This window comes from Hipposideros armiger, unplaced genomic scaffold, assembly GCF_001890085.2.
Source record: "Hipposideros armiger isolate ML-2016 unplaced genomic scaffold, ASM189008v1 scaffold_2, whole genome shotgun sequence".
In the NCBI taxonomy this organism is placed as follows: Eukaryota; Metazoa; Chordata; class Mammalia; order Chiroptera; family Hipposideridae; genus Hipposideros; species Hipposideros armiger.
In genome coordinates, this window is record NW_017731352.1 from 6,555,683 (window position 1) to 6,581,649 (window position 25,967).

Here is a 25,967-nt window from a genome sequence, read left to right on the forward strand (position 1 = left end):
ACAGCTAAGATGCTGAACAGCAGCTCAACCTGGAGCTGGGCTGCCATGAGTCGCCGGCGACGGCATAGGCTGCAGGCCCATGGCGGTGGGTTGCCATGGGCTACCGTATGTAGCCAGCAGCCATCGTGAGCGGCCAGCAGCCGCAGTGAGCGGCCGTCCAGAAGCCGGCAACTTATCTGCCTCGCCCGGGAAGAGCACAATGATGGTGCCAACTTGGGCCAGTGAAGCACCATCCTCCACAACTAGATGGAAGAACAAAATGACAGCAACTTGTCTGTTCCCCTTCCCCCAATTCAAAAAAAAAAAAAAAAGGGTTAAGATGGAAAAATTTTTTTTCTCCCACACATACAAGAAAGACAACCTGAGAAACCAAAAGAGGCTACCTGAAATAGGTATGCTCAAGAAAAACCCCAAATTAATAAATTTGGGGCTTCAGCAAAAGAGCCTTTCTGTAGTCCTTAATAAGTAAACATTACCACTTTAAAAACCCACCAAACTCCCCTAATTAGAAATATTCTTCTACATCATGAGAAACAATGAACAAATTTGCAAGACTGTTTCAGGGTATCTATAAAAAGGAGAGCTTGTGCTTCAAATATAAATGTAAATGTGGCCTGTGCTATGTTCCTCTTGATAGAAGACAACTGCATATATGAAAAACAAAAATATTTCCTTTATAATGGGCTTTACTGACACAAAAATGGCTTTCCTTGCAAAATCATCTCAAAGAAGTACAGAAGAAAGTTAGACATAATAGACTGTCCCCTAATTGTTAGCTCTAAAAAGTCCCCTAAATCCTTAGCCAATTATATTCTAATAGAATACTTATCATGTTTACAACATAGGCGACAGAATCCCTCAAAATATTTTTTATGATTACTCCCTTTTTATTTCTTTGGTTCCAACCTCAGTTTTCAGATTATTTTAAACACACACACACAATCACAAGGATTTTCTAACAGTTCCATTTCTTCAACGTGGGGGTTAGCGGGGTTTTTTTTTTAATATTTCTCAAAGCAGAAAAAAGGGGCTGTTTTATTTTTCTTTGGAACAAGTTCCTGCCAGATTTTGCACATTGCAGTTCTTTGGCGATGTGATGAGAACACATGCCCACCCACAGACACTAATTTTGCTCTTCACCCTTCCCAAGCAGCCTTTATGACACATGCTGTCTGCGCTCCATTTAATGGAATTCAAGAGGCCCAGTCAAACAGCAGGCCCCATGGGGCCAGAGCAACCCATCTCTTCTACTGGATGGGTACAAGGAACATGTGTCTAAAAGAAAACCACAAAAAAGCCCAGCCCAGCTTGGACACCTCCAATCTGAAAAATCTTTACAACTCTATGAATTAACATTGAAAACTAAAAGTCGTCTCTTGTGTCGAAATCTGGAAAGAGATAGTATCTTGTTGCGGTTCCTTCCACACTGAGCTCTAGGAAGATGATGCGGGAACTCCCTGAGCTGCTCTCAAGAGTGTGCAGCAAGGAAGGCACACTGTCATGCCAGCCAAAAGCTCTTTCGAAGAGGGCTGAAGTCTGCTTCTGAAGCATTTGCTTTCTCTATGCTGATCATTAGTCATGAAGAAACACTGGTGATTAAGAATCCAACGGGGAATGGGCACGGCTTCCTTAACTGTCCCTCATGCATCCTAAGACAATCTGTACTCCAAAGTCCATGCAAAAAGGCTGTCAGCAAACGTATACCTAGAATAATGCCCAGGACTAATAAAAGTCCATGCTGGTTTAATAAGACAGTGGTCATTCACCCCACTTATGTGTCCTTAAGGGTGGGGTTTATGCCCTAAGAAGGCCATTCTGTACTTGTTTCTGGCTTTTCTGACCTGCACACGAAAGTCAGCATTTCCAGATAATGCTACAAGATTTATCTACAAACGCTATGAATCCCACCCACCGTGTAGGCGGAGTGACCATAAACCGCGGATGCAGGAAGGACAGTGTAACAGCAGAACAGTGGGCAATGGACAACAGGCAATGGACAGGTTCAGCCCCCACTGCCTCGGGGGCTATCATTATCGCTACACATCTATAAATCATCCACCCATACAGCAAGGACAGACTGTGGACTCACTAAACAGGTCTCTTTAAATACAAATAAGTATTTTAAAATGTTGATATCTATAGTGATTTTAAGTAAACCTGTTTTTATTAGATGGTTACTGAATTCATTATAGTGTTGACTCATAGGATATAATTTTAATAGGTGCCAAAGAGGGGAGGAGTCTTTAAACCTCAAAGATTGGGAAAAGCTATCCTTGATGTTTACTGATCTGTTTCACTAAATATCCTGGACTTTCTAAGCTTTGAGGATTCAAATGCTCCCCCTGATTGCCACTCCCCTCATGAAAGAAGAGGAAAAAAAAAATCCTTTGTCCAAGATTGTGTCACTCTACTTGGCTCAGAAAACATGGCCACCAAAACTATAAAATTAATTTTTGAGCAGGGCAGCTCTTTCTTGATATCCATCCAAGAAGAGTTAGATACCAAAGAACCAAAAGGGAATAGCTAAGAGTCGCTTCTACACAGAGCAATTAGTGGCTCCAGATTATAGACTCCAGTAAATCTATGAATAAAAGAAAACCCAGGAGGAATCTATTGCCAATAACGATAAAGCCCTACTGAAGAGGGAATTAAAGCAAGGACAGGGCTGGGCCTGGATCACAAGATTTTTTAAATTTAACACTACCCAGCACATAGCTCTGAACATAGGCAGTGTCTCACTCAATATCTATTGATCGCTTCCAAGTTGAATGATATGAGACCCTTGGTACTGGCTGTGGCTTTGTATTCCTTTTCCCACAAAAGAGAAAGAAGGGATCTAAAAGCCAAGCGGTCACTCTGGACTGAGGGCTCATGGTGCTTACCAGCAAAGGGGTCTTTGAGGGGTGGCGGCACCCACCAGAGGGGATTATCATGGCTGAAATGCAGTGCTCCACATGCCTGAGTGTGTAGGGTAACCAAAGCTGGATGAAATCTATGCTGCCCTGAAATGATCTGGACAGGACCCGAGTGAGTCTCAACTACACAAACCACAGGAAAGCAAGACATTTTCACAGAAAATGCCAATAAATCAGGAACTTTAAAAGCCATGTTTTTATATACTTTATATACTATCATCATTTTTTGTAGACCTCAAGGGAAAAAAAAGATATAATGGAACCTAAAATTTCAATGAAATCAGAGCAAATTAGCTATCCTGCTGTTAGTTCACGTTATTAAGTCACATTATTTTTCTGATAACTGTGGACAAAGTGAACCCTGAGCCAAGTGTGGCCGTCCACCAAAGCTTAGAGAGAGAACTCCATTTATTGCAAGGTCACAAAATTCAGGCTTTAGTTCAAACTAACATTTTTAAAGTAGTGTTTCCTTCAGAACTTAAAAAAAAAAATGTTAATGAGAAGGAATAAAAAGGACCCTCACTTTGAATCTGAAGTATTTAATACCACCAAATGCCATTATTAAATATACACGATGCATGTATACTCACATATAAAAATAAGCACTATACATGTGGGCAGGAAAATTCTTAGCAAACCCCCACATATTTCAAATACTGTTCTTCTTCATTATTGTCCTCTACCATAATTAGCACGTTACAGCATAACAGGTGGCTTTCATTTATAGAATGCAAAATTAATGAAATTTAGAGATGTCCTGTCTCCGAAAACAAACTGGCCATGCTAAAAAAAAAGTGTACTTCTTAAGCTACAAAACAAACAGGAACGAACCAAACAAACTCCCTTCATACTGGCTTTCATATATCTGAATTTCTAAATGTATTTAAGCAAGTATTTGCTTAAATACATTTAAGCAAATGTATTTCAGCATTTACCGACAATTTAAAATACAGACAACTCAAGGAAAACAAGTCATTACTAGGGGTTTTACAAGAAAGAGGAAGAGAAAGAAAGACTGCCTATTTTTCCAGCTTGGTAACCCCGTATCTATTTAATACTGTACGAGTGATAATAGAATTTACCACCATAGATGGGGCTGCTTCACAAATGCTAAATCTTAGGCAAAATTGTGGGCAATTGTGTTATAGCTCTTAACCCAGCCATTCTGGACAGACCAGGAAAGAATAAATATAGTGCTGCTTCTGTTTCTAGTAAGTAGGATGCAAAAAGTATTTTTTAAAAATATGAGGAGACACTGAATGGACTGTCAACACACAGAGGAATGTTTAATATACTCAAATAAACAAGATATGTGCCTAACTAGTCAGGCATTGTTTAAATTTAGTGAGTGAAGAAAGAGAGAGGGTCAGACAGGCGACACGGCCTCCCAATTATGCAGAACAATCCTTCAGATCATGTGAAAGCTATAATTAAATGTTGATACCAACCCCCCACTGCCCCTTCTCCCACCTAGAAAAAGTTAATGCATGAATTCAGTATAAGCAAATTATGATTTGCAAAAAAAAAAAAAACCAAAAAAACCCCCCAAAAAACCGAGTATTCACTCAGTAAGGGAATAAAGCTCTCTTGGCATTAAGGTATACATCTTGAAGGGTAGGAAAAAGCACAATATTGAAACTATCCAACATAATAAATACAACAGCTATAATTAGACCATCTCCTTCAGTTCACCTCTGCTTGTTCATTTTTTTAAGTTTTAAGCTAGCCCCCCAAAAGGTATTATACCACCTCTGCAAGCTGTTTCCTAGGCAGCATCTTTTAAACTCGGGGCTTAATAAAGGGGATGAGTTAAGACCATTTCTGCCTGAATAGCCAAGGAGAAATTCGTTTTCAGAAAGAAAGATGAGTGGACAAGAACTGTGTCCATCAAAAGACCATGGTTACCTATGTGTCCTTGAGCGTGGGAACACACACACACATTCTCTCTCTCTCTCTCTCTCTCTCTCTCTCTCTCTCTCTCTCTTTCTCTTTCTCTCCAGTTCTTTACAATTAGAATAATTTTTCCTTCCTTAAAAACTGTTGAAAGCAAACACTGGAAAGGTTAGGCAGAAGAGGAGGAGAATATGAAGTTCATGCAAACAGTAAGCACATACCTGCCGGGTGGTGCCATTTCCTCTACATTGTAGAGCCCAAGGGCTGGGTATTAGCATTATTGCTACTATAAAGCTTCCGATAAAAATGGATCCTCTGTTGCGGACCTGAGAACCAGCTGGCAGCCTGAAAAGTGGTTTCCCCATATATGATTCAGTCTCCTTGACAAATATACTGCATCGCACTGGATGAGTCATCCGAGGGTTAGTTCGCATTTTATAGGCCTGTTGTGTCATTACTCACATTCAACATCCTGCTTCTCAAAAGTGGAAGCTGGAAGCCTGACAGCTGACAGATGCTTTTTCCAATTAAAATATTGTTTAAAAAAATTCCTGTAAGCTACGATTATCAATCATTAATGATACTACGAAATGCCCAGGAAGCAAAAGGCACAGCTCAATACCCAAGGTTATAGTCTCTAGAGCCACAAGTGCAAATTTGTTTACCTGCCCCCATCCCCAATCCAAATAATTCTGTGCTGAGTTGAGAGCAAGGACGCCCTTCTTTTAGACTATTTAGTGAATTAGAATAGGCTCGGCCCTTGTTGATTCTTATGTTGTAAGGTCACCTAATTGCAGGAGCTTTGTAAAAACTACACATTAGAATTTTGGTTCCTGGATTAATTTTCTTAGGTGAAATGGGGTACCGTTTTTATAAAAAGCATGTTTTTAGAGAAAACACGTTAGGGGTGAAATGATATGATATCTGGGATTTATTATGAAATATATTAGCAAAAAAAGGTGGGGTGGAGGATAAAGAAATGTAGCAAAATCTTGATAATTGTTACATCTGTGTGGTGAGTATATAAGGATTGGCTGCATAATGCTCTCTTTGTATAAAGTTTCATAAAATGTTTTTAAAAATTAAAAAAAAAAATCAGTCCCTAGAGCCTAATTTGTTCCCAAACAAGGCAATTTTTTAGTTAGGTCTGAACCTGCCATATGTGTGAGTGGGACACCCTTACACAGTGCAATCAAGTGGCCGTGTGGGTGTGGGAGCTTCCGGCTTGAAGGTATGATACAGGTGTCCCAAGGCCACTGTGAAGGCTGCGCCCCCCCACCTCCCAAACAATTGCTTGATGCCCTCTCTTCCCAAGACTGTCTGGTGGCTGTTCCTCACATGTTCTTTGAGGACACAGGCTCCAACCTCATTTGTGAGCTCAATATTGACATAACGAGGGAGAGGTGACTATTCCCAGCTTCCTTATATGGTTTTGGAAATGCTCCACGAGAGGTTATGTAAGACACATCCACAGTCCCCTTACACCAACAAATCTCTTTGTAAGGTGGCACAGTGTTTGCACGACTCACTTTATGCTCAGACGGGGTTACTTAAAACTTCTGAAGGAGGAAGAGAGCTTTGATTTCATGGCCGGAAAAAAACCCAGATTTGGAAGCTCCACTGTATATTAGATGAAACCGCTGTTGAAACTAGATGTCATTTAAAAAACCACCTCTGTTGATATGTTCTGAAAGTATGACAAGTCACCACAGGGCACTTGAAATACAGAGGTCCTTCTAAAGCCTAGGACCTCTGGCCTGCTCCCTTCAGTTCTGAAACTAAAGGACAGGAGGGATGGTGTGTCAGGCCAAAGCTCTCACTCACCTCAGCCAACAGCCAAGCCCAGTTCTCAAAGGGCACTGCCCAGGAGGGCTGCAAGCTGGCGGCGAATGGTCATGACAGTCCCTACATAACATCCAATGACAACCTCACGAGTCCAGACAGATTAGGACTATGTGTGCGCCTGAACTGAAGCCTTCCTTGGTTCTGACAAATTCTTCCCTCATCCAAGAACCGCAAGCTACAGGCTTATCAAAATGTTCCCTGGCAATTTAACAATAACCTTTCACACACTTGCAAAGCATGATTTACCTAATGTAAAAGGTAGAAATGGGGGGAATTAATAAACTTCCAGCCTAATTCGAGTCCTTATAAGTATTTTCAAGAAATAACTCCAAAAAATAAATCACTAAAGAATTATAAAATTCAGATTTTACTATTTAAAAATACAAAAGTAATAACCATGATATACACCACACACACACACACACACACACACATGCGCGCGGAATGAGAATAAGTCCAATGTGGTAAAATGTTAACAAACAGCGACATGGGTACAGAGGAGCTAGCTCCTTGGTGCTCTTCTTGCAACTTTTCTTAAGATGAAATATTTCAAAATAAAGGTAAACACAAATACATAAGTCCTGCTACCAAAAAAAAAAGAAAAAGAAAAGATTTTAATGGTTTAATAACCACCACCATTGTTGCTGCTGTCACCCTCATCCATTTGAAAAATCCTGGACGGTAAAGAAATTTACCAACATGTAAACATTAAGAAACGACTCTGGGTTAGGATTTCTCAAGGGTGTTCCCTGCAAACAATTTTATAAAAGGCTCCAAAAACAAAACAAAAAACCCAAACAAATATTTTGGGACAACAACAGACTATATCCTTGAGAATACTGTTTAAGTTTATTTAGTCTTGCATTTCACACATTAATTTGACCACTAGCGGAGGCTCCCACTTCTATTACTGTCCCTACAAGCTAAAGAAAGCACTTTGGGAAATGCTGTAGGTGAGGAAATATGGGGTACCTTTTTTTCTGCTCTTTCGTTCTTTCTAAGTTTTCTGCAGAACACTTTACTTACCATCATAACAAAAGACACCCAAACTTGGTTTCTGCTATCTTTAATAGACATTTCTATTTGGTTGACTTAGCATATCAGCAGACAACCTGTATTATGTGATTATCCAGTCTCCCCTGACCACACGAAAGTGCCACAACCAGTGGCAGCCAAGGAGCCTGCACCTGTGTGTACAGTGGGGCGACAGCTTGTGGTGGTGCTTCTGGTCAGAGGCAGCTGGCTGTGGGTGAGGCCATCCCCAGGAGCAGTACCTTCCTCTAGGCCCATTTTCCAATCACTGAGTGTTGAAACCTGGAAACCCACCTTGGAATTTTTGGCCTCTGAGCTCCCCGGGCCAATCTCCCAGCATTGATCCTTGGGTGTCAAGAAGCAAAACAGGCCTGAGAGCACAGTAGAACATGCCCTTCAATTTCTTTTAACTCACTAATGTACTTACTTTTAAAATTCTTGCCATGTATTAATTTGTACAAGGTTGTTGTTGTCGTTTTTAAGCAATTATCTGTCTGTATGTATGTTTTCTTGGGCTAAGGTCCAAATGCCGGCTAATGTGAAGATCTAAAAGCAAACGTGGGTATCAGTGACGTACACAGGCTGTACTGTAAAGAGCGTGGGCCTGGAGTCAAGCCTTGGTTCAAAATCAGCCTTGCCCCTACGGACGTTATTAACCTCTCTATGCCTCTGTTTCTTTATCTGTAAAATGGGTACAAGACTATTACTTACCTTACATAATTGTTCTGTATGATAAATGTGTATATATTTGGTATACGGCCTGACCACATACAGAGCACTCATTAATTTATGCAAACAAATACAAGGATGTAAGTTTTATGAATTTAGACTGTCAGGGGTGGGCAGATTATGGCCAGCCACCATACTGGTCTGTTTACATATCGTCTATGGGTACTTTAGAGCTACAGAGCTGAGCAACTGTGACAGAAACCATATGGTCCCCAAAGCTGAAAATATTTACTATCTAGATCTTTACAAACAAAAATCTGTAGACCACCGGCGCTCAACATTTGGGTGGATAAGGAACCAGTTCTTCTCCCTATGGAAGTTTTGGTTGTTGGTCCCTTATTCTGCTTAATGTCTCAGTTTAGAATTGGGTACACAAGCATTATTTATGGTGATGTGGTCCACGTGAGCTGTAGTTCATGCTTTCCTTACAACACAAAACACATACCACAGCGTTCTGCCTCTCGGCCTGGAAACCTACAGAGCCGAGGTCGCCTGGTCTTTCCACCTCCCCTCCTTCCTGGCCTGCCTACTCAAAGAGGAAGACCTCCCCCATTTCAGAGTCCAGTGACCTCAGCTGATGTGTGCTGAGCCCACAGCCGTGCCGCCCCTCCCCCCAAGTCACATCTGTGCATTATGTCGAAACCACATGTGTCCCCAGAGCCTGAAGCAAGAGGTGAAAGATGATCTGGAAGAGGCATTCAGGAAACTGAACAAACAGAGATGAAGGATGCTCTCAAGAGGGCTGGACAGCCATGGGCAGGATTCACAGCGCCAGGGGCCTTCAGAAATGAGGGTTGCTGCAAGACCACCCCGCCAACAAAAGCCCAGAGTAAAGAGGCTGGGGGCCAACCCAGAAAAACGAAGCACACACCTCAAACGCAGGTCCCAAGATGCATCCCTGCATCCAATCATGCTGCCTATTTTCTTTGGCAGGAAAACTTGTTTATTTGGGGAAAATGAACCCACAGCATTAATGGATAATGCAGGTGAAGGGACTCCTGGGACTGGTCTCTGGGAGAGGAAATGTGAACAAAAGAAGCCATTCTGACTGCCTTCAGTTAGTTCTCTTACAAAAAAAGTCTTAGCCATCTGTGTGGACAGAGATTAAATCTGGGGTGTACTTAGACACACAGTGTCTTTCTGGTGGTCACTTGTTGCCTTACTGGAAGAAAAGCCATCTTTGCAAAGTCAAACCAATAGCAAATTGTAATTGTTAAATACTCAAGTGAATGATGAGGGCTGGGGCTGGTCAAGGAAGGGGGCGGGAGGTAGGTATTTCTACTGTTACCTCTGAGAGCAGGATTTCAGAGATAGTACGAATAGCTCACGTGAAGCCATGTCCGTTTTCAGGCATGTCGCTTAAAGTGTAACTGGCTGGCACAGGGGTAAAAATAAGGTTGTCTCCAAAGCTCATGGCTAATTCTGGGGATGTTCAGCTTGGCCAGAGTCAGGAAGCCTGCACGGAATAAATGCCTATGGGCTATCATGCTAAGCAGATTTTTTTATTTTTTATTTTTTTATTAAGACCTTTCAGAGCTAGGCTTGTAGATTGAGTCAGGTTTCTTTAGACAAAGGCAAAGGGACCTCACATTCACCAAGTAATACTCGGTGTGGGGTGCTGCGTGTGGTTATATCAACGTACCCACAATTTTGTTCTGGCCTGTGTGGGGGATAAAGAGGGGACTGACCTACCAGGCTGATTTAGTCTGTTTTTTTTTTTTTAGCTGAGCCATCCCGCCACCTGTTGGCAGCTCACGGCTGCTCAGCTCAGGCTGACTCGAACCACTGTTGCTCAGAGCTCAAACTCTTGAGCGAGCTCTTAACCAACTGAGCCACTCAGCCGGCCCTAGGCTGATTTAGTCTGAATCTCTTGATCACAGGATGTTACACAAACAGGGCAGGGCTGATCAAAGACGAAGACGGAATCCGAAATATACTGGAAATATGGGCAAGTCACTCGGGGAAATTATGGAAGGAGCCAAGGATTTGATTAGCAAGGTAAAAGGTAAGGGCGATCCGAGTTCTGGGTCCAGCCTTACCTCATTTTACGGTGCTTTGCTTTATTGTGCTCCACTTTATTGCACTTCACAGATGCTGCATTTTTAAATCAAAAGCAAGACCCTCCACCAGCAAAAAGATTACGACTCACTTTACTGCGATACTTGTTTTGTTGCAGTGGCTGGAACGGAACCTGCAATATCTCTGAGATTTGCCTGTATATGGTCAAGGTGATCACTAGAAGACCACTGCACTCTTCAAGCCTGGGGAGCACACAGGGCAACAGGGCCTGACCCCAGAGGCTGCAGAGAGAAACCAAACCTGGATCTAGGGGTGAAATTTTAAGTTCAGGGGATGAGGCTGCCTCAAGACTTGGTGAGAGAATATAGGGAGTACCGACAGGGAGACCATTTAATGTATTTAATATCTGCCAAGCTAAACTGTGAGGTTTGTGTTTAAAATCCGTTCAGGTTTGGGTGGCTTATTCCTCCAGGTGCACTGGTACCATGAGTATCACTGCACAGACCAAGGGTGCTGAACCCAGAACTGCCAACAGCCTAGCTCAGCTCTTTCTGTTGTTTCCCTAGCTTCAGGTCAGAATTAGACCTGAAGTAGCTCAGGGGCTGTATAATTCCAAAAACAGGCTTCACAAGAAAAATCTACCATTCACCTTGACATTGGTCACAAAAAAACTTATCCAAGACCGTGGTAGCTTCCTAACCAAGCAAACCTTCCACGTGGAAGCCACCTCTGTTTGACAGATGGCTATACAGATACTCAGCTGTGGACACAGAAACCTCTTCTGAGAACTCCCAATACTCTTTAATCATTTACCTATGTAAATATTGGGTTGTCGGAAAAGTCATGACGCATTTTTGCAGCAAAAAACATAGAAAGGAATACGTCATGACTTTTCCAACAACCCAATAGCACACATGATTGGAGTTACAAGTCCTGCAAATTCATTCTGTTGGGAGGCAGGAGCTTGGGTCTGGCTTTGCCACTAGTTATATGACCTCAGGCAGAGTCACTTATCTTTTTTTTCTAGCTGAGCCATCCTGCCACCTGTTGGCCACTCAGCTCGGGCTGGGAATCGAACCGCTGTTGCTCAGAGCTCGCACTCTTGAGCGAGCTCTTAACCAACTGAGCCACTCGGTCGGCCCATTCAGTTATCGTCTCAGTTTCCTTGTCTAGAAAATGTAGGGCTTAAACTAGTTTAGTCCCTGGAGCTTCAATATTCTACAAGAAATGGATTGGTAACAGCTAAATGAGAAAACTGCCTAATAATACAAGTGGGCAGAGGCAAGAGAGAGGTGTAGAGAGCTGGGCGATGCTGGTGGATCTAGACCCAGGGACTGGGGGCGAAGCTGTGTTCCTGACCCTGGATCTAAGAGGCCAGCCTAGACTAACACAGCCGTTTACAAGGATGCGGATCTCACCCCAAAGCTGGAACTGACTATTCCTTACAAACGTTAGTCAACAGCAGCCACTAATGTTCACATTAGCTGTGGTTGTATTGTGTGCAAGCCCTGTGCCTTACAATCTCACAGGACTGTCATCCAAAGACGGGAGACTGGGAAACAGAGTCCAGCACCTTCTCTTCTGTCTTCATGGTGATCAGTGCCACGATTACGGCATTTTGTTCTGACTTGCAGGTCACTTTGCCATTGGATGGGAGAGTCTCAAGAAAAGGTTCTCTTTTTTTTCTTTTCACTTTTGCAGCCCAATGTCCAGCAAATGGTAAAACCCTTGGCAGGCCGAGTTTCTTTCATTCGTTCCACAAACACAGGTTAACCTTTACTGGCTTAAATAGGGGATGGAGATGAAGATTATATGAAAGGGAGAAATGACTGGAAGGTGGTAGCAGAAAGGTGATGTGTATTTTTTTCTTTGTTACAGAAAGTGGTAAGTTTACTATAGAAGACTTAGGAAATGCAAAGAAAAATATTCATCTGAAATGACATCTAGGTGGTAGAATTTAAGACTATTATAGGCATCTATAGTTATGTGATGCATGCTTGCTAATTTAATGTATTCTTTTCCACTGTCTAAAACCCATTAAAAATAACTGGGAAATATTTTTCTATTTTATTCATTTCTGATAAAAACAAAAGGTAATTATGTGCAGGGCTTAGCAAGTTGTTTTTTCCCCTACTTTAGCTCAGCACCTCAGAGGGGCAAATAATTTATGCGTTTCACACCTTATGGATCTTAGATATTAACTCAAAAACTACAAGAGCAGCACAGAATTCTAAAACGAATCTTAGAGATATCTAGTTCTAGACCAACCACACTTGACAAATGAGGAAAACTAAGGCCAACGGTCATGCTTCTGGCTCAAATTTAGTAGTAGGAGCCAGCAGTGGGTCCCAAATTTCTGAGTCCATTGTTCCTTTCTAAGAATTACCTACCTAGCTAAAACCAAAATGACTCCCAAATTCTGTCACACTGTTTTAACTTTTGGTTTCTGAAAAGCAAACGGAGATGATTCCAGAATAAGAAAAGTAAATGATGGAGTCCAGAATAGAATTCTCAGGTGCCAGATTAAATAAAGCATCAAGAGGGCAGCGAACATCACTCGTTACTCTGAAAATTGTTTCTGACTTTGCCATAAACATTTCAGTTTTACCAGAAATTTTACAAATGGGCCAGTGAACCTGAGTTAGGGCTTACCGGTCCACGGATGGCAAACTACCAAATAAGGCTTCCAAATCACGGACTGTGATGCCAACTTCCTCCCCCTGGGCTCACCTGAAGGCACAGTTGGTGAGCATCCTACTTGCTTCAAGTATCTTCCTGTCTCAGGAACCCCCAAGGGTGGTCATAGTAAAACGTGTGTGGAGAAGGGACGAAAGAGGAGAACCCGAAGTACCTCACCAAGAAAAAAACTTTGCTCTGCATGGTCGTTGGTTAGGCTGAGTGCCTTACAGGAGGAGCCTCACAGGTGCACAGTTAACTTTCCAAATTCAATACCACCCACTCAGCAAGAGAACAGAAGAGTCTGAATCCACTTAAAGAGAGAAGGGGCTCTTTCTCTCGATGAACGCATCTGCTGAAGTTGGCTGAGATTTGGGGCCCCACTGTCCACGTGCCTCTCCTGGTCCACTGACATCCTTGATGTGATTCTAGTATTTGAAGATGTAGTACATGCTCATCTTTCAATGCGGACGCTACAAGCCAGCCAACTACCTCATCTGGTGCTCCATCGTGATAACAGTGATCCTTCCCAAGACTGGAGCAAGAGGCTGGATGCTGGCCTCCAAGAGAACTGTCAAGGCTACTTATAACCACAGAGATTTTCATCGTGTGTACAGCTCTACTGAGAAAAGGAAGAGACCTGTGAGAAAGAAGACAAGTTCCTGATCACAGCTCAGCCTACCTGATCAGTGCTCTCCCCACAGCAGTACTCACCGTAATACTCATTCAAGGAAGAAAAGGGACCAAGGAAGGCTTGGGCTTACTCACTCTCTTCACTTAGCTGCCCCATAAAAGGACAGCTTTTAAGGTTCGTTAAAATAAATATCAGATGGCTAAGAGGGAACAGTGGGAGGAACAGACAATGAATGAAGGGGGTCCACCTATTTTATATACTAAAAACCAAAGAGTAAGTTCCAAATGCACAAATGCATAAATTATAAAAGGTACATTTGTGGCAGAGCCAAGAATAGGTGCTGAGTGCCCTTGAATTTCATCTTTCAGAATACTTTTAAACAAGGTTCACTCCCACAAGCTCTTTGTTTTCAAGTCTCCCCAAAGATTCTCTCTGCCCCTCTTTCTCCACCCAAGAGGGAGAAAATTGTTCCTTGGATTTCATTTGCTTCCTGTTGAGCCCTGGAGGAACTGTCCCCGATACTAAGAATGTGCCAAATGTGAAGAGCAAGTCTTAACATTAGAACATTCCAAACTCCCAGGGTGGGACCCGTTCAACTCAAAGGGATTTTGCTACCACTCAGTAGAAGCTGGAAATAAATACTAACACACAGACAATATGGCTCACAGGATGCCAACAGGTAAGCAAAACACTACACAAAGACTGGAATGGGAAGGGGAGCCATGCCGTCTGCCCCCCTCCTCGCCACCCCCCCCCCACCACCAACATAGCTCCTCCCATGGTGCCACCTCCTCAGAAGACAGCAGCTAACAGTGCTGGAAGCAGCCTGCCTCCCCTGCCCCTACATTAAACTTGAGATGCTGTCAGTTCGGTTTATATTTCAGGGTGAGGAAGGAGAAAAGCCCATGGACTTCAGAATAGAGCCAAATATTTATAATCCACTGCTGAGCAAGGCATCATGGGAAGAATACGGCACACATTCCATGGGCTGGTCATAGGTTCTGGGGTGTTTAAGTTCAGTGTAAGCAGTGGTCAGGAGCTTATTAAAACAGATTAACTGGGGCATAACAGGGCACCAATTTATCTGCACAATGTAGGTATAGTTGCATTTACTCTTTTTAATTTGGTTAATTGTTCTGCATAGGTAATACATTCATGATTCATAACCAAAATGTAAAAAAGTATACTGCTGCCACGTCCTATCTTCCCTGTCCCTTCTCCCAACCAACAAGCCAATCATAATGCAACAGACAACTAATTCATTCTCTTTTTATATCTATACAATATTCCACTACAAGAACATAGCATGATTTATTGAACCAGTCCCTTATTAATGAACATTTAGGTTTTTCTGAACCTTTTGCTATTGAAAACAATCCTGTGATACAAACTTTACATATCAGAGTTGCCTTTATATATTAAGATGCTTGTTGACTGCTATGTAATTACCTGACTAGTATACAGAAAAAGAAGGGGGAAAAAAACCCTTGCAACTACAAATCCTATCTAAACTCAAGACAACACCCTTCTAAAGCAAAAATATGGTTACGGAAAAATAAAATGAGATTTTGATTTGGTATGATGCATATGTCGTAGGCACTTGTTATTTGTGGAAGGAGTGAGACAGAGTTCAATCATTAGGTTACTCATTCTCCATCCGTATCTTCTTCCTGCTCATCTCCCCAAAGTCTTACCCCTCCACACCCCATTCACCCATCCAGGCATTTACTCCTTTAAGAAATTTTGACAACCTTCTATCTCATAGAGGAGGGACACTGTGCCAAAATGGTGACAGTAAGGTATCTATCTGGCGCTACCTCATAGGGCAGAAAGTAACCCTCCTTCCCTGGTCATTATCTGAAGGTAATGCCACACAGAGCCATCTGCACCCCTAAGGAAATGGTCTGAGCCGCTGTTGGCTGGTCCCTCTTGTCAGAGCACAAGTCCCAAGTGAATCCCCAGAGGTATCCGGCAAAGCAGGACCCCTCAGCAGAGCCCAGGGTGGAGACAACAGGCCCTTCCAGCCCTTCCTAGCCATGACCTCCAGCAAAGGAGCAGGAATTCTAAGCTGTCCATGGAGCTGACTCATACTCTTTACACAAGCATCCTGAAGGTTCTATTCTAAGTTTACCAAAAGGAACATGCCTTCAGGCAGAAGCAGAGCAGCACCGAAGTATTGTGGCTGGAGCCTTAAGGAGCATTTCCTCCGTGACAGGTCAAGGTCCCACCAGAAGGACTAAGGAAGGTAAGGAGAGGCCATCCTGTAAATATCAGCTGAGTCAAATGCCATTTACATCTCTTTTCACCGTGCATGTGCATCATTACGTGTGTGCGCAATGACGGCTTAATTACACTGGGGTTAAAGCCAAACTATTAAAAATGAATTATGCTTGTTGGACCCTAATTGGAACAAACCAAATGTATGAAAGCATTCTGAGAGAAATCAGAAAAAACTGAACATGGATTTGGTGTTAGATGAGATTAAGGAATTATTGTTAATTTTCTTAAGTGTGATAATGGTACTGTGGTTATTATTTTTTTTTAATCCTTAACTCTTAGAGATGCATATTGAAGTATTTATAGATGAAATGATGTCCAGGATTGCTTTAAAATACTACAGCTCATATTCCCCCGCCAATAAAAAGTATGTGTGGTGGGGTGGAGAAAACATGAATGACTGCTGGCTGATGATAACATGGGGTCCAGTATTCCATGCTCTTTACATCTGTGAAGTTCCAAAGGTTTCATAGCAAGAAAACAGGTTGCTATAATTGCCATATGCCACTGAGAGCTCACTTCTGACCAGAACAGGCAGTTGGGCGTGATACCTTGGCCCGGATGACCAGCAGATGACAGTTAGTGACCACACAAAAACAAGTCAACTCTGTTAAGTAACTGCACCAGAAAATTTTTCATCCCATCAACTAAGACGGTGGCTCTCAAACTTGGCTGCACACTGGAATCACTTGTGGGGGAGGGAGGGTTTGTTTTTAAATTGGTGCCCGATTTAATTGTTTGGGGTACAGCCTCAATTTCTGGATTTTTCAAAGTTCCCCAGGTAATTCTAATGTATAGCAAGCAGTGCTGCAGGAACCCAACAGAGTGGTTCAGGAAGAAGCCAGGGGTTAAGTGTCAGAGGACAGTGGCAGCTGGATGCCCTCTGCTCATGCCGGTAACCCCCTCGGCCTAACTATCTCTCTCTCCAGGACCCCCAAGTCGGGTCCAGGCCAAGCTTCCCGGAATTACCAGTGTAGTGTGATCAAGGATAACACTAGAGCTGTAAGAAAAACTAGGGACTTGGCAAGCAGATTAACACCAGGAGCCTACTTTAAATCCAGATGGGAGGTGACCTGTTACCACTGTCAGGATTGCATTCACATCGAGCATTCATTCCATTGGCTGTTCCGTCTCACCCACCTGCACATTAAGTGCCAACGTGCACCCTGCTGAGACCAGTCTGTGTTGGCTACAGAAAAGCTCCTGTTTTAAGGGCCTGAAAGGTCTCAGGGAGCTTACTTTGTTAGAGCTGGTGAGTGTTGGAACCCTAACAGCTGGCCTTATTGAAAGCAGAGAGTAACTGGCAACACTCCTCTAAGATCACAAGCCTCATCTCACAAAGGGACTAGGGAAGTTTTCCTGCAGCAGGTGGCATATTCTGATGTACAACCGTGGGACTCTGCCCACTTTCTTGTGGCAATGGGGTTAATTTGGGTGTCATTCGCAGGGCTTTGGGAGGGTTGGAGGGTTTACATCTGTTGAGGCCCTCCCTCTATGTAACTCCTCTGACGCTGACGCTCCCTCTCAACAACCCTGAAGTGTAACTGTATTCCCATCTTACAGAACAAGAGAAATGAGGTCCGGCAGTCCTAGAGTTATATATCCTATAGTCCACCCGGCACTACAGGGCAGAGCTAGCGCTCAACCAAAGTCCAAAGCCCCACGCTCTTTCCACAGCCATGCCCTCCAAGATAAACATGATGATATACTGAACATGGCACCTCTCATTTCCACCTGTACGTAATAATCCAAAGGTTGCCTGGTGGCCCAGCCTTTGTGGGTGAACCTATTAGTCATCGAGAGCCTGAAGATCCAAAATCCGTGAACTTTCTTGCACCATTTCCCAGGGGGACATGCGTTTTCCCTCCACCTCCAGTGAACCCCGGCTGACTGTTGCCCTCAGAGGTCCACATAAAAGGAGGAGTGCTTCTCACACGCCCAGCTTTGACGTCCTGGCTGGGGACACCCACCAGAGGGCCCCGCCCTTGACACACTCATGCTTTCGGATTTAAATTCTGTATATCACGGGCCGGCCGAGTGGCTCAGTTGGTTAAGAGCTCGCTCAAGAGTTTGAGCTCTGAGCAACAGCAGTTCGAGTCCAGCCCGAGCTGAGCAGCCGCTGAGCTGCCAACAGGTAGCAGGATGGCTCAGCTAAAAAAAAAAAAAAAAAAAAAAAAAATTCTGTATATCACAAGGCATAAAAAGACCTAGGATGCAAATCAACCTAATCCAAAGCCAGCTTTTGGCTTCTACTCCTCGGATGCATGAAACTTTTTCGGCTACTGGCCCCATCAGCAGCTACACAAACCCCAAACACAAAACCAGCTCAGCTGCCGGTGTTACCTAACAACAGGTGCAAATAAGACTACTTTTAACTTCAAAAACAGAACCTTATAGGTCTTAGTCAATCACCCCCAAACCCCTGCTTCTAAAGCTTCTGCCCTGGGAGACTTCTGGTGTTCCAAAGATGCCTTCCCAAGTCAAAAGCTGTCTGGAACCCTTCAGAGCTGCCTTCAGGCCTAGTCTTACAATAAATGAGCCAGCCATCAAAATAAAATAAAAGTAAAAATAAAAATAAATCCTTACTTCTTAGTTAAGCACCAATATTCAACTTAGAATGAATGGATCCTTCACCAAAGCTTATTCTGGACTTATTCACCACACTTAGCTCTAATAAATGTAAGGCCATTTCCAAACTTAAAACCTATCTTCCCAATTTAAATACTTACTATCACCATCTTTTTTCTTCTAAAGAGTTCCAAAAAGGCTTCTGAAAATGTTTCAAGCAAATGGCTGGGAGATCAAGTGTGCATGGAGCCTCCTCAGGTGAGGTCGCCGTGGCTTTGAAAGATACAACACTCAAGTAGAAAGGTACATATTCAGATACAAAGGAATATGTTCTGATATGTTTGCCTTAAAACAACAAAACACTCAGGCCACATGATCATATCTTCTGGTACATTTTGTCTATGACTGTAATCCATCATGCAGCATTAAATGGCATGAATAATAATCATAATGAAATGTCAGCTGACATTTACCTGATGTGCCAAGTATGCTACGCCTTTATGCATTGCATCCTTGTTAATTCTCATAGCAGTTCTCTGCGACAGGTACTATGAGTACCCCCACTTTACCGTCCAGAGAACAAAGAACTCAACCTGCAAGAGGTAGAACCAAAAGGACATTCTGACTCCAGAGCACATAGCTCTTCACCTCCTCTACTCCTCTCTGCTCATTTCCAAACCTCACCAGGCTAGCTGGCCACCTCTCGAGGTGCCCTGTCTACACCAACACAACAGCTGCAGGGCACCCTGGAGAGGCAAACGGAACAGACATCCCTGGATAAACAGCACGTGGGGAGAAGGTTCTGCAGCACATAGCACTTTAGGAGCCACGTGAGAGGGTGTCTTCCCAGCAAAGCTCAGGAGCACCCACAGTTCTCAGCTCTTAGCTCGGCTGGTTCAGCAACCCAGAATTGAACCCTCCCCTGGTGTCGTGTCCCAGCCTGCACCAGCAGACGAGTCGATAATAAACATGCTTGTGGAGAATGGAACAATGCATACATGGACTGGTCTGGGCAGCACAGGGTGACACCCTGTGCTTAAACACTGGGCTTTGGAATCACACAGCCCAAGCTGCACTCCCTGCCCCATCAATATCTAGCTATGAGTTCATCTTTCTAAACTGCAGTTTCTCCATCTGCAAAATAGGAAAACAATGGCACCTGCTCTGGGGTTTCTTGGAGTTTGTGGTGCCAATTAACTATACATGTAATAAAGCACAGAGCTTAATAAAATACTGGTTCTCATGTCTCTGATTCCGGCAAAGGTTCGGTATACCATGGACAGCAGTGTGTACAGTGTGTCAAAGGAACGAAGAATGTGGGTGCAGGGTTGCTCTGCCACTGATGTCAGAACCTCTACCCCCATTCCAGCACAGATGCCAAAGCAGAGAGATTTCACCACGTAAAATCCTCTGGCAAAGGATAACTAAACAACCCAACAGGTTCTTCCTGGGCCGCTGAAGTCAACGCGAAACTCCTCCTTGCAACAGAGAATTGTTTGGGGGCTTTTAAACACCAGTGGAATTCCCACACACACACCCCTTTTTTTTTCCTGAAACATCACCCCAACATCAGGAGGTGGGTTGTGGTTCTGTAGCTCTGTACTTCTCAGAGCAGGAGCTCCCTAAGTTTCACATCCACCTCGTGTTTTCCCAAGATGTATTTCCACTTGAGTACCCACTCCAAAGGGGGTGGGGGAGACAACTGGACAGGACTGGTCTGAAAAAGTATCTTCCCAGGCCTATCTGGGTAATTCCTGGCTGGCAGCTCTGAGAGCCTGACCTGGGGGCAGAAGAACAATCTAAACAGGAAAATGAAACAAAACAATAAGCCCCTCTGGACAACGCCATGCCTGCAGGTCCCACGCTGGCAGAAGAGAAGAATTCTGAATTTGACAAAAAGGCTTTCAGGAAGGAGGTTGGTCTGCAAAGCAGGCTAAGAAAAAAAAAAAAAAATTAAGCCAGGAGGGGTGCTTTTGAAAGGATGTTTTAAAATTCCTGCTGCAGCTTATTAAGTTATTAACTCTTTGCCTAGAAGTAGGCTGTCCCACCCACTGCCCTAGGCAGTCTTCAGTTAGGGCTTGTTCACCCTGCAACCAGGCTGCCCGCCTGGGAGAGGGGCCTCCCACACCCTCCCTGCCTCTGGGAGTGTATTTGCTTCAAAGCCACAACTGGCAGCAGACCTCACCGTATAGACTCACAGCTCTGTCCTATGGAAATGTAACATAAGCCCCATATGCATATGCCCTAATTTTTTTAGTCACATTAAAAAAGTAATAAAAACCAGACAAACTGATTAAGACTATAGCTGACATAACCCAATATATTTAAAATATTTTCATGTCAACAAGTCATCAAAATGAAAGAATTACTAACGAGATAGTTTACATTCTTTTTCTTTGTAATCAGGCTTCAAAATCCGATGTGTATTTTACACTCACAGCACATCTCAGCTCACAGTAACCTCATTTGAAGTAACCTCACAGCCCAGGAGGCTAGTGGCTGAGATACTGGACAGTGCGGGTCTAGAGCAGCAGGCCAGGGTCTGGCGCAGTAATTCCTAATCCAGTCACCTGAGTCGCCATGGGGGAGGAGCGGTGCCTTGTGCAAAATATGACATATCCCGGCCCCACCTTGGAAGGCCTCAGTAAAAGGCAGCTGGCTTCCCTCCAAGTTCCGCTGCGGCACAAGCCGCCACCCACGCAGCCAATCCCCACGGCCTCTCTGCAAGTCATACCAGAAGGCTCAAATTGAAAAAATAACCCACCAGCATGCTAGCTTGGGATTTGTAAGCACAGAACGTAGGAGACCCAAGAAAAGTCTCCCAGAGGCAGGTGGGGCTCACTGGGTGGATGAGTAGAATGTCCTCGCCTACTTCACCAAGCTTGTCTGTCTGTCGGGTCTGAACTTGGCCCAAGCTTCAACGTGGCTTTTCCCTTTCTCTTTGTGCACAGTCACGAGCATCAAATATACTCTCATTCCCTCGTCTGTGACTGGAAGAGGCAAGACAGAGGCCCTGTTTATAGCTGAAAGATGCTGTAATAACAAAGTATGGTCCAAAGAGGGGTATTTTGAGCTCTTCAAAGGGGCAGACACGTTTCTGGAGCTATTATTCCCCTGTGGACATTCCGGAGGACGTTTAAAATCTCCTCAAATAGGGCTCTCTGCAGCTGTCCCTTTATCTTCCTAGGACTCTGGCCAGAAAGAAGCCACCTTGAACCTGAAGGAGGTGGCTGAGTGCCCATCAAAACCCACTCCAGATCACTCCCCGCCATTACCTGAGTTTCCCATTGTTTTGGGGATATGTCTTTCTGGTTTAGCCTTACTTGCTGGGGTTCCTAACTGAAATCTCTTCAAGGAAAATTTGTCTGACACACCAGTATGAAAAAGTTCTCTTATCATTTGGAGAAAATAATTTAGGGCTGGGTAGATAAACATGTACAGGAAATACTTCTATAGAGGTCTTGATCCTCTGAAGATTAATAACCCACGGAACTGGAGACCAGCCTCAAACTCAGAGGAAATAGGCAAGTTATAAAAACAGGAAGAACGGGAAGTTTATTTTTGGATGAATATTTGTTCTAGTGAAGCTCTTGATACTGACAAAAACCTTGATCTGCAGGTCATTTGCCGCAGCTGAGCAGCTGCAGTGCATGTTTCCACAAGCTGTCCCACCAGAGATTTCCGGGTCTTTCTGGAAAGGGCCTCGCCCCACTCCTGCAAAACATCTGCCTCGCTGCCACTGGCTCGGGGACTCCTTTCTCCTGCATTTCTGTTGCTGAGCGGAATCTCCAGCCCAGCTAGAAACCTCAGCCATCTCCAACCACCCTCTCTGCCTTTGTCCCCAGTGCCCAAAGCCAGCCCATCTCCACCAGGTGTGTCAACTGTAGCTCTTGGTATCTGCGACATCTATTCCGGCATGATTTGCTTAGCCTCCCTCCATGGAATGCCGGCCTCCCTGGCCTCACCAGCCTCTCCAGTTTTCCTTCCATACCCCTGCCACCACACCCTCCATGGCTCCCCCATTGCTTCTAGAATAAAGCCAGATGTTCTCCAATTTGACAGACAGAGCTCTTCACAGTCTGGCACAACCCACCTTTATAGCCCCACCTCCATATGCAGCAGCGCTACATGATGATTTGCAGCACCCAGTGCAAAATGAAAATAATCGATGAGGCCCTTTGTTAAAAAATGAAGATTTTCAAGATGGCAACAGCCGAGCATTAAACCAAGCGTGGGGCCCTTCTAAGCATGAGACCATGCAGGTTGCACACACATGAGGCAGGCCCCTTCCACATGCCTCCCTTCAGACTGACCCCAGAAGGCAGCAAGTGCCACTACTGACAACCCTATTCACTTCTCACCCTCACAGAAACTCACACCGCCCCTCAAAGACAAGACTTCAAGACAAGGAAGTCAGCTCCCACCCTCTCACCCGACCCATTCAGGAGCCCCTGCCCCTTAGCGCTCAGCTCCTGATTTACAGTATGGTTATTTATTTACCTGTCTCTCCTCCACATCTTAATCAGATCAAGAGTCCCAGGGCTCCAGGTCCATTGCTTAGTCATTCTGTGCCCTCCCCTACCTTTCCAGAACCAGACTTGGAACACTTGAGGTCTGCTATAAATTTCTACTGAATGGCCACGAGGAATACTGCTCTTCACCTGTCATGGCCACTTACAAAGCCTCCTATGACCCTGCCAAGTGACCGGTTCAAGGCAAAATTAAAAATTCCCTGAAGATCTTGCTTTCACATAAGAGGTGAAGCCCCAGGCCCTGTGGCGATTGAATACACAATGAGTTTGACAGCGTCTCAACAGGAACTGCCATTAACTGCCATTATGAAACCTACTGGCCAGACACAAAGGCTGCACATGTTGACTTTGGCAGTGACTTCATAGGTGGCCCAGCTGGCACAGTGGCGGAAATCTCACCACCTTCCTGGCTGCTGCCAGCACCACCTTCTTTCACCTCATTCCCTCTGACACAGGGGTGCGCAGAACCCGGAGAGGAAGATGGTGGTCAGTGTTTCAATTAATTCCCTATCACTGCCACTGACAAGTAGGATAAAGACAAGAACGTTGGGTGTTCTTATCTAGAAACTTTAAAGGAGATCCCGTTTCCCTTGAAGTTCCTTTTGAGCAAAGCAGCAGAAAGAGGCAGGAAGCAGAAGAGATGAACGACGGTCACCGCTACCCCCTAACGGGGACCTGTTTTATTATTCTTTAAGAGGAAGAAAAACATTGGAAATCCCAAATAGCTTCCTCAACATGCAGGCACAGTTGATTTTTCCAGCAATTGTCAACTGATTGTGCTCATGGGAGACGGTGAGCCAAAGTGGGGGGACAATATTATATCATAAAGCATGGGCATTAACTTTCGGTGCCCTCTGATATTAGAAAATTTTCACTGAACTTAGTCAAGGGACCTTCCTCCTGCAACAGAAAATTCAATAACAATAGTGACAGCAGCAGCTAACATTTCCTGAGCCAGGACTCACTAGGTAAGGGCTGGATCAGTTAGTCTCCGTCACCTCTCTCCTGGCTTTGGGGACAGTCTGTACTTTTCTTATTTACTCATTTTCCTGCTTATTGTGTAGCTCCCTCTTAAGAACTAAGGTCAACTCTGATTACCCAAGACCCAGAACAGTGCTGCCAACCTAGGAAGGACTTAAATGTAATCATGAACTTATCAAAAATAGGTTATCTCCATCCTACAGTATGTTCCACATTTTAGAGAGGACGAGAAATCAAGTAACAGGCTCTGGCTGCCTGTGTACAAAAGGACATTTCAGGTTTCGGCTCTTCAATAGTCATTCTGTAGGTTTAGGGCCCTTGATTGTTTCAGAAGTCCCGGGCATAGAAGCATCTTTTACAACGTCCACTTCAGAGACCTGCTGTCCCTGCCACGCGCCGCCCAGCAAACATTTCCCATATATGGCTCTCAAGGAGCTTTCTTTTTTTTTAAGTTGAAGCTGGTTTTATGTTACAAAAAAATACTTTATTAAGTATTCAGCGAATACCATCAACATCTAAAACCACAAGGTGGGGCCAGGGGATCCTCCCACTGTTACAGGGTGATTTTGTGGGGCGTATCCTAAATGCCTTGTGTGGGGTGGGTTATTTGGTAGGTACTCAATTGATGATGGGTCTCTCAGTTTCAGTCACAGAACACTGAGGATAGAAATTCCAAATGGCCACCAGAACAGTCTCCTCCTTAGTCTAGATTTGTCGCCCTTGGTTGAGCTTTCTCTTGAAGAAACATAGTCGCTGTTCTCCAGTAATGACCACCACAAAGGCAGTGTGAACTCCAACAGAGGTCTGGAATTTTCATAGCTAATAATCTGTAACCCTGATCGGTTAGTTTCTGCACAAAATAATGGTAATAAGCACTCTCAGGTTTCACTTTACTTAACAAAGAGCTACAGCTAAATATATGTTCAATTTTGATGCCAATAAGTGAAAAATAATACAGAAATTTCAAAACAGGCTGCTAAATGCTTCAAAATTATTTTTGAAGTAAATGGGACCTATGTTGGGAAGGTTAGGTAATTGCATACATGTGAACTCCAGAGCAAAGATACTAGAGCATTTGATTAAACAAAATCAGACATATTAAAAGTAATCAACTCTATGCAATACAGAATGCCTATTTGTTTCCAACTTAGATCTAACAGCTTAGACTATTAACTAATAATGCAAACTTTAACCTACACACACACACACACACACACACACACACACACACGAAGATGCCCCAAAAAATGTATACACATTTTAAGAAAGGAAAAAACTGTATTAAAATTGTAATACTCAATATATACCGATAACAAAAGATGAATACAAGTCCGTGTATATATATTTTTGGCACCCCTGGTATATAAAAGTTCATGTAAAAGGGAATTTGTAAACACTGAAGGAAGGGGGGAGAAATAACCTAAAAGTCACGAGTTAGCAATGAGGCCCTTAAGGACAGCGCCAGCGTTAGTGCATGCATTACATGGCCTAAAAGAACCAGGCCAGTGCCTCACCCACGAGCTGTGTTCAGTCCCTTATTTTAATACAATGCATCTGGGGAAGTTAACCTGAGTGAATCCAGAGCTTATGAAATTCTGAATCTGAGCCCGCAAGGTAAGGATCGCGTGTCTCCCATTAGGGGCAGAGCCAAAGACTTTATCAGTCACCAACAAATGGCTGGATGGGTGGATGAGGTAATACCAGCCCAAGGCGCCATGTGGGCAGGCTGCCCCACCCAGCCCCTGCCTGCCTCCCAGCTAAGGTCCGTAGCTCCTACTCCATCCTAGGTACTGCTCAAATGAGCCAAGGCCCACAGGTTTGTGACTCCATTTTTGGTGACTTCTTGAGCCCAGAGTACAGCAAGGA

General features: G+C 43.9%; 1 protein-coding gene across 2 annotated transcripts in view; it reads right to left on the bottom strand.

The window, feature by feature from the left end:
* The window catches only part of SPRED2 (sprouty related EVH1 domain containing 2), a 116,683-nt gene that overhangs the window by 47,542 nt on the left and 43,174 nt on the right, over nt 1-25,967 (bottom strand). The window contains exon 1 of one of the 2 annotated variants that reach the window (XM_019635552.1): nt 5,030-5,231. The exons of the other annotated variant lie outside the window; for it this stretch is intronic. Coding sequence (XP_019491097.1) covers nt 5,030-5,046 — 17 coding nt within the window. The 5' untranslated portion in view covers nt 5,047-5,231. Of the gene's footprint in view, nt 1-5,029; nt 5,232-25,967 lie in introns of those variants that run through there. 2 annotated transcript variants of the gene reach the window in all.